This window comes from Podarcis pityusensis (assembly GCF_964106645.2).
Source record: "Podarcis pityusensis genome assembly, chromosome: 3".
In the NCBI taxonomy this organism is placed as follows: Eukaryota; Metazoa; Chordata; class Lepidosauria; order Squamata; family Lacertidae; genus Podarcis; species Podarcis pityusensis.
The window spans coordinates 59,261,644-59,277,867 of NC_138026.1; the positions used below are offsets into that span (position 1 = coordinate 59,261,644).

General features: G+C 44.2%; 2 protein-coding genes across 3 annotated transcripts in view; both read right to left on the reverse strand.

Moving 5' to 3' along the window:
- STX7 (syntaxin 7) overlaps nucleotides 1-4,381 on the reverse strand; it is a 28,413-nt gene extending 24,032 nt beyond the window's left edge. The window contains exon 1 of one of the 2 annotated variants that reach the window (XM_080999759.1): nucleotides 4,236-4,381. The gene's annotated coding sequence lies outside the window, so the exon portion shown is untranslated. The remainder of the gene's footprint in view (nucleotides 1-4,235) is intronic. The other variant, XM_080999760.1, reaches the window with a different exon arrangement.
- Nucleotides 4,382-11,999: 7,618 nt separating this feature from the next.
- Nucleotides 12,000-13,019, reverse strand: LOC308472746 (trace amine-associated receptor 5-like; the record flags this gene model as incomplete). Its single annotated transcript, XM_080997837.1, has 1 exon — nucleotides 12,000-13,019. One exon carries the CDS (start codon nucleotides 13,017-13,019, stop codon nucleotides 12,000-12,002), a length of 1,020 nt encoding a protein of 339 aa, XP_080853963.1.
- Between the last annotated feature and the right edge of the window lie 3,205 nt (nucleotides 13,020-16,224).

The following is a 16,224-nucleotide window of genomic DNA, read 5'->3' on the forward strand; positions in this document are numbered from 1 at the left end:
TGGTGTCCAGTGTAGCAGAACTGGTTGCACTGCCCTAAATCCATCCCTGTGGAAAGGCAGCCCAGTCCAGCAGGAGTCCAGGCTTAGGACCATGTTCAGGGCAATACCAATGGTTTCCAATGGGACAACTTTCAAGATGTAGAGCTCAATTCTATTTTTAACTCCTCTTTCAGTTCCTTTTACTGCAACATCACCTCTCTCACACACCTGGTGGTACTTCCTCTTCAATTTGACTTTAAGGTGCCTGAAGTGTCCCACAGTCTTGCACTGAGATTTATGGTTACTAGCATGACTGGGTGGTGCACCTAACTATCCTGTGAAAAGAAACTTGCTGGAGTATATCTACGCGGGTGTGGGAGATTAAGATACTCTGTTGCCCAACTTTTGAGATTGTTTTGCAAAAGTAGTAGCGATTAGCAACCCTAAGCAGTAGGGTGGAGCATCCTACAGAAACACACTTGGAATAGAGGGTAGGGACAGTTATTCCTCTACAACAGGGGACAGCAACCTTTTTTAGGAGGGGGCCGGTTCACCACCCCTCAGACCTTGTCATCGGCTGGACTGCGTGCACGCATGCGCACACACACGATGGAGGGGGGCTTTTCTCTCTCCCCCAGCCCCTCCCCTCCCACTGCTTTCCTACCTCCTCTGCCGCTCTGCCTGCGGTTGGGAGCCGGCACTGGTGGCGGTGCCTCTCCTTTCTGGGCCAGCTTTCCTGGACGCCAGGCGTGCCAAGCTCCAGCTGAAGCCCCGCAATGCTGCCATCACAGAGCGGCCATGGATGGAGATGCCAGCGCATGGGCGGCAAGGCTTCGGATTGGCTGGCTGCTCAAAGCCCAGCTCCCTTCCTCTGCATGGCAGGGAGAAGCCAGGAGGAGGGAGGTGGGAGGGAGGCAGCGCCACTGCAGTGTATGTGTGTGTTTGGGGGGGGGGATGGCGCACCCAAAAAATTGCAATAAATAAATAAATATGGCGCAGCCCGAACGATCACGCCGATCCAAGCAGCGATTCCAGGACCGTCCGCGGGCCGGATCCAGAGGGCAATTGGGCCTGATCCAACCTGCGGGCCTTAGTTTGCCGACCCATGCTCTACAAGGTCACAGTGGTTAATGCCTCTCTTACTGGGAACCCCATGGTCAGAGCACAACATCCCAGGATTCTCTGCACCCGTAAGGTACCATCAATGGTAAGATACACACCCCACTAGATTCAAAGCATAATTGATAGGACTTTCAAAGATGACTTCCAAGGAGCCAGAGAATTTAAAAGCAATTAAATAGTTGCAGTACTAGATTTAGGCTCTTTCTTTCATATAACTGCAGTCTAAGAAAAATAATAGATTGGTAAACTCAGCCACTTAAAAGGCTTTCTCAAAGATGTTCACACCATCAGTTCAATCCAAAAGTACAACAAGCCCAGTTTTATTTTAGAACAGTTCATCATACTAGACAGATCCTGGGATGTTTTATAGATGTATGCAATCCAAGTTTTAAGATCATTCACAAGATACCTTGGAAGACATAAGAGTGTTACATAGGCAATTTTCATCCTTCTTTTGTCCTTCTTTAAGAAAAAGAAGTGTCTTTAACTGAATTATAACATTTGTTGTTTCAGACCCTACTGAAGATATAGACTCACGGTCAGCAATACCTCATCTGTTTTACATTCTTGAGATAACAAGGATAGCTCAGTCAGTAGAGCATGAGACCTAATCTCAGGGTTGTGGGTCGACCCCTACGTTGGGTGAAATATTCCTGCATTGTAGGGGGCTGGACTCAGTGGTCCTCCTGGTCCCTTCCAACTGATTCTGTGAGGTTACTTGCTAAGTAGTTAAAGAACACAAGAAGAGCCTGCTGGATCAGGCCAAAGGCCCATCTAGTCCAGCATCATGCTCTCACAGTGGCTGGCCAGATGTCTCTGGGAAACCCGCAAGCAGAATTCAAGCACAATGACACTCTCCCTTCCTGTGGTTTCCAACAACTGGTATTCAGAAACACTGCTGCCACAAACTGTGGAGGCAGAACACAGCCATCATGGCTAAGAGCCATTGATAGCCCCCTCCCCCGTGAATTTGTCAAATCCTCTTTTAAAGCCATCTATGTTGGTGGCCAAGGGGATGAGGGTGGCGCTGTGGGTTAAACTACAAAGCCTAGGATTTGCCGATCAGAAGGTTGGCGGTTCGAATCCCCACAACGGGGTGAGCTCCCGTTGCTTGGTGCCTGCTCCTGCCAACCTAGCAGTTCGAAAGCACGTCAAAGTGCAAGTAGATAAAAAGGTACCGCTCTGGCAGGAAGGTAAACGGCGTTTCCGTGCGCTGCTCTGGTTCTCCAGAAGCGGCTTAGTCATGCTGGCCACATGACCCGGAAGCTGTACACCAACTCCCTCGGCCAATAAAGCGAGATGCGTGCTGCAACCCCAGAGTCGGCCACGACTGGACCTAATGGTCAGGGGTCCCTTTACCTTTATGTTGGTGGCCATCACTGACCAGTGATAGGAGAGAGTTCCATAGTTTGACTATGTACAGAATGAATAAGTAGTTATCTGTCCTGACTCTTCCAACATTTGGCTTCATAGTTCCCAAATGAGATTTAGTTTCAATCCATAAACGATTTAAAAACCACCCTGTATTATTTATTAGGAAGGGAGACTGCATTGACAGTGGCAGTTTGATGCATACCAGTTTTTCAAGCAACTTGTCACTACCCTTCTGCAAGCATTCAAAAACTGCAAGAACTCACGCCACAGCTTCAAACACTTCTCACCACATCTTCATAAAATGAGGAAGCCTCCAGAGGAAATTCTCCACCCCAGTGTATTTTGTCTTATTAAAACAAAAGCAGCTTCAGGATGCTGCAAGTTTGAACAGAGGAACAAGAGGAGAAGGGACTGGCTAACTTTCTGCCATCCATCCTTTACTCACTAAAACCCTCCCCACCCTGCCACTTGTCTCCTACAGCAGAGGGGCGGGCGGGGGGGGGGGAGAGATGCACAGCTGATATTGCATTCAATAGGCATGGTTAACCACAAGAATGGTATTTTCATTTAGCCCTTCATCCCTTTCATCTCTCCACCCAGTACTGCATCTTCAGTGACATGCAGCAGTCGCTGCTGCCCACTGGCGAGGGATAAGGCAGAAGGCAGGGACAGGAAGCCAGAAAAAAGCAGGAGCAACTGCCTGGGCAGAGTACACAACATATATTTAAAGCACACGCCTTCTTCCAAAGAATCATGGGAACTGCCGTTTAAGGCTGCTGGGACTTGTAGCTCCATAGAGGAAAACTAAAGTTCCAAAGGATTCTTTAAGGGAAGCCATGGGCGTTAAATGTATTGTGCGTATACAGCCCTGAACTATATTCCTCCAAATCGCAAGAGATTGCTGCCAGAGAAGCATTAAGAGCTGCTGTTTAAAGCCTATGTGGCTTCCTTAGCAGGTCTACTCCAGGAAATGTGTCGCCGCAGGAACTGCCACGCATTACGCGGCCTCGGGTGTCCGCAACATGCCCATCCACACATCGGTGCGTGCCTAATACTATCTCTCCGAAGGCCCCCATTGAAAGAAACCCTGTGATTCCTTATCGCTATCACATGATGGGCTCCTCCAGCCAGAGGAGGGAGGAGGAGGAGCAGCTCCAGGGAGCCAGAAAAGAACGCTGGTTTCTCTTGCCCATCAGCGCCTGGAGCGCGCGCACACGCAGAGCGAGCTCATTCCCACGCACACGCGTGTGTCACACACACACACGTATCTCGGGGGGGGGCAGCCCTTCCTCTTCCCCCGCCCACATAATGACTTCCCGAAAGCAGGGAAAATCAGTTCCGGAAAAACAAGGCGAGCGGCTCGACCGGGTTGGCGGAGACTCCCGAGGAGCCGCGGAGGCAGGCAGGCAGACGGCCGGAGAAGGAAGGCCGTCGTGCGGAGAGAGCCGTCCTCCGAGGCGGGGAAGGCTGAGCCGCGGGGCGGGGAAGGCGAGGGGCTATAGGAATGCGGAACTGCCAGCCAGCCAGCCCAGCCAGCCAGCCCTCCGCTCGCCCGCTCCACTATGAAGCCGCCTGGCCGCCCGAGTTCGACGGGGCGCCCCTTCCCGTCCGAGCTAAGGGGAGGGCAGCTGCTCTGCGACAGGGCGGCGCCCACCTGAGCCCCGTCACGCAAGCCGAGCGGCTGCAGCGAGCGAGCGAGCGAGCAAGAGACGCCCTTCGACGCGCGCCCCCCCAGCCCGGGGACTCCCGGCGCTCCTTACCCGCCTCTTGTGTGGCCTGTCGGCGCGTCCCCGCGGGGCGAAGAGGGCAGCCTGCCTTGCCCCGCTCCCGGACTTGGTCGCCCTGCCCGCTCAGCTGACCCGCGGGAGGCGGCCCCGCCCCGGGAGCCCCGCCCCGTTGCTGCAGCAGACGGAGCGGCTCCCGGGAAGGGGCGGGGCGAGGCCGCCAGGCTCCGCCCCCTTTTCGCTTTATGAAATGTGCAGCCTCAGTTTTCTGTGTGGAACATCTAGGTTTTTGTTGTTGTTGTTGTTTTTAAATTAACACCCAGCAAGTATATGGAGATGCTGGTGTTTAGCTCCGTGTCTTCTTGTAATTTACGTCTTGGAAAAGACTTCTCTTTTTGCCCTGGCCCCGTAAGATTGGACTCTGTTTGATGGGCTGGAATCCCCTGGGGTTTTGTTTTATTTGCTTTTACATGTTTTTATACTGCTGTCTGATCGGTTTCGGGCTGCATTTTTGTTTCGATTGTGTGTTGCACACAACACAGAGATTTTTTAAAATGGAAGTTTATAAATGCTTTTAAATAAGTAAACTGATCTGTCTGCTTGTTTGCTTTTGCATCAGCCTGCATCTAAGCATGTAAAACAGCAACTGTCACTAAATTCCCTGGCAGAAAGGCCGGGGGGGGGGGGCGTGCCCAGAGTTTCTACTATACACCTTGACTTCTTGTGCTGTGGCCCCTTTAATGTAAATTTTTTACCATTAGAAAAGATGAATGCTCTTGATACCCATTCTTTCAGATGCACTCATACAATAAAAAATAAAATAAAATACCCAAAGCTTTTCAGAATTAATTATTTATTGTTCACTGCTCATCTTGTATGATTAAACTGCCACTTTAACTGTATTATTTTTAGTGTATAATTGATATTCTACATTTGATTTTCTGTATGCAGTTTTCTGTGTGGAATTTTGTATTGTAAGCTCCCTGGGGCAGGGGCCTGCTCTCTGGTACTCTGTGGAGTGCCATGCATACACTGTGGAGCCGAATATATACTATAATAAATATTCAACAAAAAACTGATGGTGCACACCGAGGGCAGTGCCAAGTAATACATATAATAAGAAGATAAGGGTGTTGTCATGCTGCAGTTTGCTTGACCACCACATGTGGTGATGCAAGCGACAGCATCACAACAGACTTCTGAGAGCAGCTTTGCCATTGCTGCTGCACTGAACCATAAGAAGAATCGAAGTAGAGAAGGGAGATGTAGGCAGGTGTATAGTGTACCTTTGAATCACCTTATTATGGTGTAAATTGGGGTTAACATAAATTGTTGCATCTTTTTTAAAAAAAATAAAATTTTATGTTTATTTATTATTATTATTTTGCTCACTGTTCATCACAGTGGCCCTGGGCAGGTTACAACCATATAATCATACATCTATGCTAATCAGCATATTAATAACATTTCTCACCAATTTGCTGAAGACCACAATTCTTATTTCTACTTGCTTTATATTATTTCAATGACAAGATGAATACTGTACCCTTCTAGTTAATTCCACAGTCATATGTAATCCATATTTCAGTACTTCGTTTTGAAGGGCAATTTTAATAACATTTCCTACTAAGCATGAGGAAATCATGAAAACAAGGTTGTACCAATTATTTTGAAATATAGGGGTGACCATTTGAAGGAAGAGAGTCTAGTAAGGATCCTGGCATTTCATTTAGTCACTAAATTTATCACAGAGCTCACAGTATAAATGGGGTTCTTGGTGTTCCCCCATCCAAACCCTGATCAGACCTAGTTTTAGCCTAGTCTTCAGCAAGTTGCATCATGTGAACTCAGACCATATCCTGGGATTGACAGTAAGGCTTGGAAGAAGTAGAGCCCCACTCCAAGATGAACGAGAGGTGTAGTTGGAGTCTCAATCCTAAAAAAAAAAAAAACAACAAGTGTCCAAGGTATAATATAATAGTTGTCTTGCTTTGTGATAAATATTAGCTACCTGCTTGTGGTTTTCAGGAGCTATGTCCAGCATTGCCAGACTCTCTTGCCGAATACCGACAGCCTCACTGACTTCTGCCACCGGCCACAGATTTAGACACATCCCAAGCCAAAGTGAGATGCCTCACATACCACACAAGTGTCCTGGGGGGAAAAAGGAGACATCCCATTTTTTCCTGTGAGAACATGGCGGCCATTTTGGGTGCCATTATCTCTCACAATTTCCAGTCAAAATCTCGGCCCTCTAAAAGCACCTTTGGGGGGCATGATCTTGTGCAGTGCCCCCAAACACACATTTTTGGGCACTGTGAGAGCATGGCACCCCAAAAGTGCTTCTTTTAGGCTCTGTGATCTTGCATAGGCCATGTGATTCATACAAGAGCACGGATGGGAAAACGTGTATCCCAGTTTTGGGACTCAACATGTTGGAGGGTATGGCCTCAGGCGAAACAGGGCCTCTGCTAGATGGGCATGAGGAAGCAGGGACCTCTGAAACCCTCTGTGGCACATTGGGAATCCAGACATCACAAGAAGAAGAAGAAGAAGAGTTTGGATTTGATATCCCGCTTTATCACTACCCGAAGGAGTCTCAAAGCGGCTAACATTCTCCTTTCCCTTCCTCCCCCACAACAAACACTCTGTGAGGTGAGTGGGGCTGAGAGACTTCAAAGAAGTGTGGCTGGCCCAAGGTCACCCAGCAGCTGCATGTGGAGGAGCGGAGACGCGAACCTGGTTCCCCAGATTACGAGTCCACAGCTCTTAACCACTACACCACACTGGCTCTCACAATACCTAAGTTTGCCATCATGACATAATACCAGAGTTTGATGATGGAGGAAGGCGGAGCAAATAACAGAGTGGGGATCAGGTACAGATGAAGTGGTCCTTTATGACTGATGGGTCTAGCTTGTAATCAAGAGAGGATGATTTAAGCAGTGTTCTCCAATCCCAGTGCTTTGGGATAGGGACTAGCATTGCAAGAGCAAAACTGAATGCCTCTAAGGAAGATGCCAGGGTGGAGAAGATCCTTCACAAGTCTAGTTTGTAAAGAGAGGAAATGAGTTTTACCCAGAAAGCAAATTCTTTTTAGGATCCCGCCAGATGTCCTTTTTAGGGATTATTTCTGCTCATGACGCTATCGGGACAGTCATACGTAATCCTACTTTCAATACTGTTTGCACCTGCAGACGCTTTAGGGCAGTCACACTGATTCATTTCCAATCAGTGCAAATTCCATAACTTCCTGCTTAAAGCAGTATTTCTTTTATACCACAAATGATTGGGTCCTCCTCCCATCGCCTCCCACTTCTGCTGCCCTTCTGGGCAGGAAGATTGTGGAAGCCTTGGGGGAGCACTGCAGAATAAACTAAAGTAAAAATAAATCCACCACTAATATGCAATTGTAAGGGATGCGGGTGGCATTGTGGGTTAAACCACAGAGCCTAGGGCTTGCCAATCAGAAGGTTGGTGGTTCAGATCCCCACGACGGTTTGAGCTCCCGTTGCTCGGTCCCTGCTCCTGCCAACCTAGCAGTTCGAAAGCACGTCAAAGTGCAAGTAGATAAATAGGTACCGCTCTGGCGGGAAGGTAAACAGTGTTTCCGTGTGCTGCTCTGCTTCGCCAGAAGCGGCTTAGTCATGCTGGCCACATGACCTGGAAGCTGTACGCTGGCTCCCTCGGCCAATAAAGCGAGATAAGCGCCGCAACCCCAGAGTTGTCCACGACTGGACCTAATGGTCAGGGGTCCCTTTACTTTTTAATATACTATTGTATCAAGAACACGTTTCAGGATACACCTGCAAAAAAAAACCACCAATCCGGAGGGGCTCACTGTTTTTCTCACTCCAAAATCAACTTTAAATTGACCTACCACAAAACCCTCTGGACCTATTTTGCTGCAACTTGGTAGGTTTCTCTCCTGTCTTCAATTTTCAAACCAATTGCCCATAAAACGCTGACTAAGTAATAAAAAAATAAATAACTGCCCTTAATATTTTAACATCTCTAACCAGTGTTCAATCAGTAAAACAGTAGTATGAAAGCATATACAACAAATAAAGACAAGAATTCAGGGAATTCAAATGAATTAAAAACAGGACCCAATTTTATGGGTCAGGGAAAGCCTGGACAAAAAGGTATCTCTTTACAAGACATCTGAAGCAACTGATGGTTTCTGCTTCATATGGCAGATGAAAGTGCATTTCATAGCACAGGGGCATAAGCAGGAAATGCCTGCTTTGAGGTCACCACTGTATGGTATTCTGAAGGTTGCAGTACCATGAATAGAATTTCCCCAGATGATCTAAGTGAGTCTATACAGGGGCAGTTGGCACCACATTGCAGGTGGTATAAAAGCACATATCATGTGCAACTTCTGAATCAGCCACATGTGGGAGCCAAATATCATGGATCCAAACATAGTATAAGGCTCCTTTCATAGCTAGGTATATAAGCATCTGGTCACATATTCTATTTGTTTTCAACTTCAATGCACATATTACCGGTATGTCTTTTAGTTTGTGGGTTTATTCTTTTACCGGTAGGTTAAACATTTGCAAAGTGAGTTGCACAGGGATGAAGCAACAGATAGGACTTTTTCTTTTGTATAGTAGGCTACACTCCAGCCACACAAAGATCAGAGATTTCTATATGCAGACGCACACGCACACATCTCTTCAGCCTGGCAAGGAAGAGGAACCACAGTTCAAGGATACAGTCTAGTTGGACCAAAAATAAAACCACACAAAATGGCACGTTGTAGGGCTTCTGAGGGCCCTGGCTGAGGACTCCCAAGAGCCAAGCTTGCTTATTTATTTATTTATTTATTTATTTATTTATTTATTTATAAAAATATTTATATACCACTATAAAATAAAAATATATAATAAAAACGCATAAAGAAGTTTAAAATCAGAGGTTATAAACCAACATGGAAAGATGTATTCTTATTTCTTTTTTTAAGGTAAATTTTATTTATAATTTTCATCACTACAATTTCTCCAGCCAGTGTGGTGTAGTGGTTACGAGCGGTAGTCTCGTAATCTGGGGAACCGGGTTCGATTCCCCGCTCCTCCACATGCAGCTGCTGGGTGACCTTGGGCTAGTCACACTTCTTTGAAGTCTCTCAGCCCCACTCACCTCACAAAGTGTTTGTTGTGGGGGAGGAAGGGAAAGGAGATTGTTAGCCACTTTGAGACTCCTTAAAGGGAGTGAAAGGCGGGATATCAAATCCAAACTCTTCTTCTTCTTCTTCTTCCACATTAACAATGCATTAAACCTTGACTTCCCTTCCCGCCTTCCATGGTTTCCTCCAAAACTCTATTACTACTGCATATTCTAGTCAATCCATATCCCCTCTATCTCACTTCATCTCAACATAACTTATACTGCTGAATTTACTTTTAAATCTGCTAACATTTTAACCTATTGGGAAGCTATAATCAGTGCTTTTTTCTGGGGGAATGTAGGTATATGCATACCCCTAAACATTTTGTGAATCTAACAGAAGAAGAAACTAATATTTTTTAAAAAAATAATTTCTTCTATAGCACGGTGAATCGCCTGTGTGTGAAGCAGTGTGGAATGTGTGGAGGTAATGCATGTTCTTTGTACTTTTGTCCATTTATTGTATGTATTTTTCCCAATTTGAACTATAAAATGGTGATTTTGTTGAGTCAAAATGAGAGTACCCCTAAACATTTTTTTTTTTTTTAGAAAAATAGCACTGGATATAACATTTAAAAAATCCTAACTGATCACTTAAAAATCCTAACCAGCCACCCATTAGACCATCTACTATAACCTCCATGCCTTCAAAAACAAGCAGCATGGAAAGCAGGGAAGGTAGAGGAGAAAAAGAGATGAGGGAGCAGAAGCAGGGGAAAGAACAACCCAAGATAGAGAAGGGAGTTGGAAGGAAAGTTAATAAACAAACAAACAAACAAACCTCAAACTCCAAACCTATTATTATCATCATCATCATCATCATCATCATCATTATTATTAATACCCCACCTATCTGGCTGGGTTTCCCCAGTCACTCTGGGCAGCTCCCAACAGAATATTAAAAACACGATAAAACATCAAACATTAAAAACTTCCCTAAACAGGGCTGCCTTCAGATGTCTTCTAAAAGTCAGATAGTTGTTTATTTCCTTGTCATCTGATGGGAGGGCATTCCACAGGGCAGGCACCACCACCGAGAAGGCCCTCTGCCTGGTTCCCTGTAACTTCGTTTCTCGCAGTGAGGGAACCGCCAGAAGGCCCTCGGCGCTGTACCTCAGTGTCCGGGCCAAACAATGGGGATGGAGACGCTCCTTCAGGTATACTGGGTCGAGGCCGTTTAGGGCTTTAAAGGTCAGCACCAACCCTTTGAATTGTGCTCAGAAACATACTACTGAAAACTTGAGTGCAACCCCGCACCCGTTACGGTCTATGGGCCACGTGTTTCAAAGTGTCCACAGCTGGTTTCCATTCTCCCCTCCCCAAGGTCAGTCAAGGCAAGGCAAGGGCCCAGGAGAGCAGGGCTGCCAGGAGATAGGTGGGCAGATTTGGCTGCTGCTATAATTATAGCTGAAGCTGAAAATATGCTTCTGCTATTTAAATATTTCTTCAGATCAGAAGGCCAGAGGACAATCTATTTCCACAAAGAGAGTCACATTTGCTCAATATATGCAAACAGAAGAGCAATCAAATAAAAATGGAAATAATCGTTCTTATGAAATAAGTTGTGATAATTATTGAGAGGCTTTGTGGAAAAATCACAGATGTCATCATTCACAGAAGAAACTGCTGATGCATCCTGCTGGAGCAAAACCTTCCAAAAGAGAGGAGGGGAGGGAAAGAGAAGATAGAAAGCGCTTGTTGCAAGAAATATTCTCAGCCAGGCAAAGAATTTTAGTCCATTAATCATCTTGATTGATCGATCGATTGACCATTAAATATATTTGCATATTTCCCAAATATTGTCAACAACTTGAGAAATATTGACAAATATTGACAAAAGTGTGAGGTGACTTAAAAAGAAAGCAAACTTTTACAATTGAAATCAGTTTTATATTTTATTCATCATTCTTTGTTACAATAATGCACCAATATCGTTTCAAAGAGCAAACTGAATAAAACGTACCCTGAAAGTAGGCTTCTACTGAATGATCAGCCAAAAATCAAGGTGATTACTGTACTGATTAAATCCATTTGGGCTTTCAGTCCTATTTCGGCTTCTGTACTATTAACTGCTACTGTGTTCAGGTAACTTTCTCTTCATTTGGTAGCACTTCAATCCATTACTAAAATGAATTACTCTTATGGTAATACATACATACATACATACATACATACATACATACTGTATTAATAAAGCAATAAATGAGTCCCTTTCCTCGCCATATCTTTTGCTTACAGGGTTTCGTTTAATTTCACATTTTTCTCACTCTATGGCCACCATACGTTTACAACACTCTTATACCAATTTAGCAGTCATGGAGAATCCTGTGGGCTGTAGTTTGTTAAGCGTGCTGGGAATTGTAGTTCTGTGGGGTCAACAACCTTTACAAACTAATGTTTGCAAAATCCTTTTGGGGAAGCCATGATGTTTAAAGCAGCATAAGAGTTGTTTAAATGTATGGTGTGGTTGTGACCAAAATTACTTCAGCCATGGGCATTGGTCCATGGGATGGTCCAGGAGATCTGAATCCCAAGCCTTTTGTGCTAGGCCCCAGATCTCCTGACCCCTCCATCTTTGGGTGGTATCCAGCCATGTAGTAAGTTAGCACCTCTGTTGCCTTTGGGTTATTCCTCCTGGTACAAGTCCACAGTAGACGTTCTTGTATAGAAGATCTGACGGGATAAAACAAGCTTTACAGCTTTCCTGAACCAGTGGTAGGAAAACACATAAATCAAAGGGTTGCAGGCTGAATTAAAGTAAGCAAACCAAATGAGAACATCAAACACAACAGGTGGGGTAATGAAATCGAGAAGGCTGTCTACCATCGTGTCCACTGTAAATGGCAACCAGCATAAGAGGTAGATGCCAACAGCGATTCCCAGTGTTTTCGCTGCCTTCATTTCTCGCCTTGTCGCTCCTGACCGACGCATGGACCCGGCTCTCTGATTGACACTGTTTATCTGCTTGGCTTGCCTGGTTGCCACGATAAATATCTTGACATACAGCCCTACCATGATGAGGCAGGGGAAGAAGAAGAGCGGGAAGTTTATCCAGCCCCAGAGTTTGTTGAACAGCAGCTGGCAGCTCCCAACGCAAGGCATGTCCTGCAAGAACTGGCCTAAACTTTCCTCAACTCTTTTGCTATAGAGGAAGATGGACGTGTAAAGCACAGGGACTCCCCACCCGACCATGACGTAGATGCCAGCGACCCTCACGGTGAACTTGGTGGTGTAGCGCAGAGGGTCGCAGATGGCACAGTGGCGGTCGATGGAGATAAAGCAGAGGTGGAAAATGGAGGCCAAGCAGAAGACAGTGTCCAGGAAGGTGTGGAAACGGCAGAAGGCATCCCCGAAGTACCAGCAGCTCTCCACCGAGCGGATTGTGCTGAAGGGAAGGACTGTTAAGCCTAGCAGGAGGTCTGCCAGCGCCAGGGAGAGCAGCAAGAAATTGGTGGGGGTGTGAAGGATTTTGAAGTGGAAGATGGAAATAATCACCAGCAGGTTCCCCAGGACTGTAAGTAGCATGCCCAGGGCACAGACCACGTAGATGGTTAGCTGGACCCCAAAGGGATGGAGGGTTCGGTAGCAGGAGCCATTGATCTTAAAGCAAAGCGGGGCTGGGGCAGCTTCCACAGCAGAGCTCATTCTTCTCCACCACTTCTCTCTGCCCCTCTCAGCTGTTTTGGCTCTGGCAATCTTTCTTCTGTATCGGGGGAGGGTGGGCATAAATACTTAGCTACTTATTTTATTATATGACCGAGTTCATTAATTTATGAATCACCTCCCACGTGAGTCTCAAGGTGATTTACAAACACACCAAGCAAACAACTAACATTGGCTCTCTCTCCTTTTTTAAGGCACAAAAGATGACACTTTGAAATACAGAATAAACATCTTTTTACCCAGCTGGAAAAGCTGGTTGAAACAAAAATGCCTTCCAACTGTCTCTGAAAAATATAAATAGTAATATTTAAGGGACTTGGAGTAGATACTCTCCTGAAGACAGCAGCAGTGACCTACTAGGTATATAAGGGGAAAGTCAGTCTTTCAAGTTACCTGGTGCCTAGCTCTAAAGGAGCTATCTCCATTTCAGTTTCTTTCATTTTCCTGATCTTTAAGTTCAGTTTTCCATATTTCCACATTGGTTTGTGATTTTTTTCTTGTGATGTTCTCATGAATATTCAACAGCATTTGAGTGCCATATATACATTTTTGCAAAACAATTTCCCCTAACTAAGTGCACCTCTGTATGCTATTTTCACTAATATCTGCATTTTTATAGCCCTACTTTTATTCATGTTACATGGCTGGAGAATGTACTACAGAATTTGGAGAAGTGCAAATGTAGAAAGATGGCTGTATTTTTTAAAAAATCATTTTGGAAGGTGAATTTAGTAGGTTCACCATTAAATGTGAACTGAATCAAATTTCTCCCTTGTCTCTAATAGGGCATTATTTGTTGATACTAAAACCTTGAACTTTGTCTGGTAATTATGAAGCACAGTGTAATATTTGTGCAAAGAATCCTTAGGAGACAGTCTGTCTAGCTCAAAGAATATTATTACAAAACTAGGTGATCAGTCAAACTGGTGTAACCCCACTAGTTTCATACATACACAAAATCACATCCTTTTCCTGTTGATTCATTAATCTGTAATAGCCTCCTCCTCTAGTTCTATACTGTATTCATGATCACGAAAGCAGACTAAAATCCCCTTTCCACTTTTAAGTGGACAAAGAATGGACAAAATCCACCTTCTCATTTTTAAATCACCCTGATTTAAGTACAGTGAAGTGTTACAGGGAAATTAATGTGAAATTAGGAGGTTTTAGATGGGGACTTCAACTGTGAGTGCTCACTAGTTCTGTTTTGTTTGTTTTTTGTTTCGCCTGAATGCCATGACACATTATTATGATCATAAGGATGCCTGGTGTAGGAGGATTTTGTTTTTGGCTGCACCCATTCTAGAGGTGCAACCACATGCTTGCTCTGTAACAGCGATCACAGCATTCTTCAGGGTTTACAGGACTAATGTGGTGGTGGGGCAATATTTCAATACTGAGAAGACTTTAAAATGTTGCATAAAACATTGTAAATTTAAAAAATGCAACAACAACTCTCCAAAGGGACAAAGTGCATTTCTGGGGTATCCTAAATATGCCCCCCTCCCAGTAGAGAGGTAGATAGTCAGATAGCTATAGATACAGACATTAGAAGAGCATGTTCCCTTTGTCTCACCTCTGATAATAATAATAATTTTATTGTTTAAACCCTGCCCATCTAGCAGGGTTGACCCGGCCACCTTCTCCTAGAAGTCATAAGTCTATACAGGAAACAGGGTTGTTAGGGTGAACTTAAAAATTGACTTGTTACATAATTTACAGTTTTATCTTCTGTTTGTTCACTCAGAGGAAAGTCCTCGTACTTTCAATGGGACTTACCCCCGAGTAAGTGACAGCATGGCTCAGTGTTGGAAAAGGGTGATTTGGGCAACTTCAGTAAATCTACATTTTTGTTTAGAATACTGTATGTGCATATGGGAATATTGCACTGTGTGCACAACAGTGTATTTTTAAAATCTTCAATCTTTGCTTGGTTATGATTCTATTTTGTATTTTTATAAATCTGTTTTTAAAAATGAAAAATTGGTTATGTAGATGAAGAGGAGAACAAAATAAATGTTTATGTAATGGTGGTGGTGGGAACTTTATTTCTCACAATTTCCAAAAAAATAAGTTTCAGGTTTTTAAAAAAGGGTGTTTCTTCATTTCCAGTTACTGCAGAAATATAAACAGAATTACAGGACTGAAAATCTCACAACCAAAAGATTAAAAACAAATAGTCAACATTTATTGATTTTTATGGTCTAGTATCACAGTTTAAATATCAAGCTTCTCTTTTACAAAGCAAATAAACCAGGATAAAGGACAGTACTGAAGTAAATTTCTAAGGGGTGTGTGTGTGTGTCTTTGTGTTTTTGGAAGTCTCCAACAATTAGTCTGGATGATTTGAATTTGTTACATTCTTTAAAGCCGGAATTAAGACAAAGTAGTTCAGTAGTTTATCTGAAACTTTTTTTAAAAAAGTAACTGAAATGTACGTGTATTTAGTATAAAGACTTGGATCATATACATGAAAATAAAAATTCAATTTCTTGTAGCTGGGTTGAAATAGAACAAAGTACAGTAAGGATTACCTGCTGTTGCCCACCGCCTTAACTTCCAGAGTTTCTCTTCAGCTGGGAAGTCTGAAGTCAGTCAATGCCTTATATAATCCAGTTCTTTCTAATGAACAGTGTAACTGAAGGTGTGGTCAGCAAGGCACATGTGTCTTCAGCAACAGCAATGTTGCTGGCTGTCAAATGCCATGTGATGTACAGACCTCCATGCTCATTACTCACTTGCCTGTTTAATCTTAACAGCAGGGTCACTGATTGCCTATACATGTCCTGCCCATAATAATGTTCCTCTAACTGTCCACTGTTTTTCCCACAGATTTGGCCTGTTCCCTCTCATCTAAGTCCCAGATAAGGTCCCGCTCGTCATTCCTACCTCTTCAATTAAGCTGCAATTCTACTTTCTTTAGCATGAGCTGCATTTTCTTGTGAGACATTTCTCATTCTCATCCATATTACTTACACATTCCTTCACTGGAAGCTTTGTATATATGTTTTACCTTATCAACCAAATATTGCAAGCTTGGGTGACAATATGCAATGAGGGCAGGCAATGTTATTATTCTTTAGACATGTTGTTGGGTTGTATCAACTGTCTTCAGTGCAGACCCATTGAAATTAATGACTAAACTCTGAGCATATCTAAAGTTGGAAAGCACTGATTGTCTCTCAGC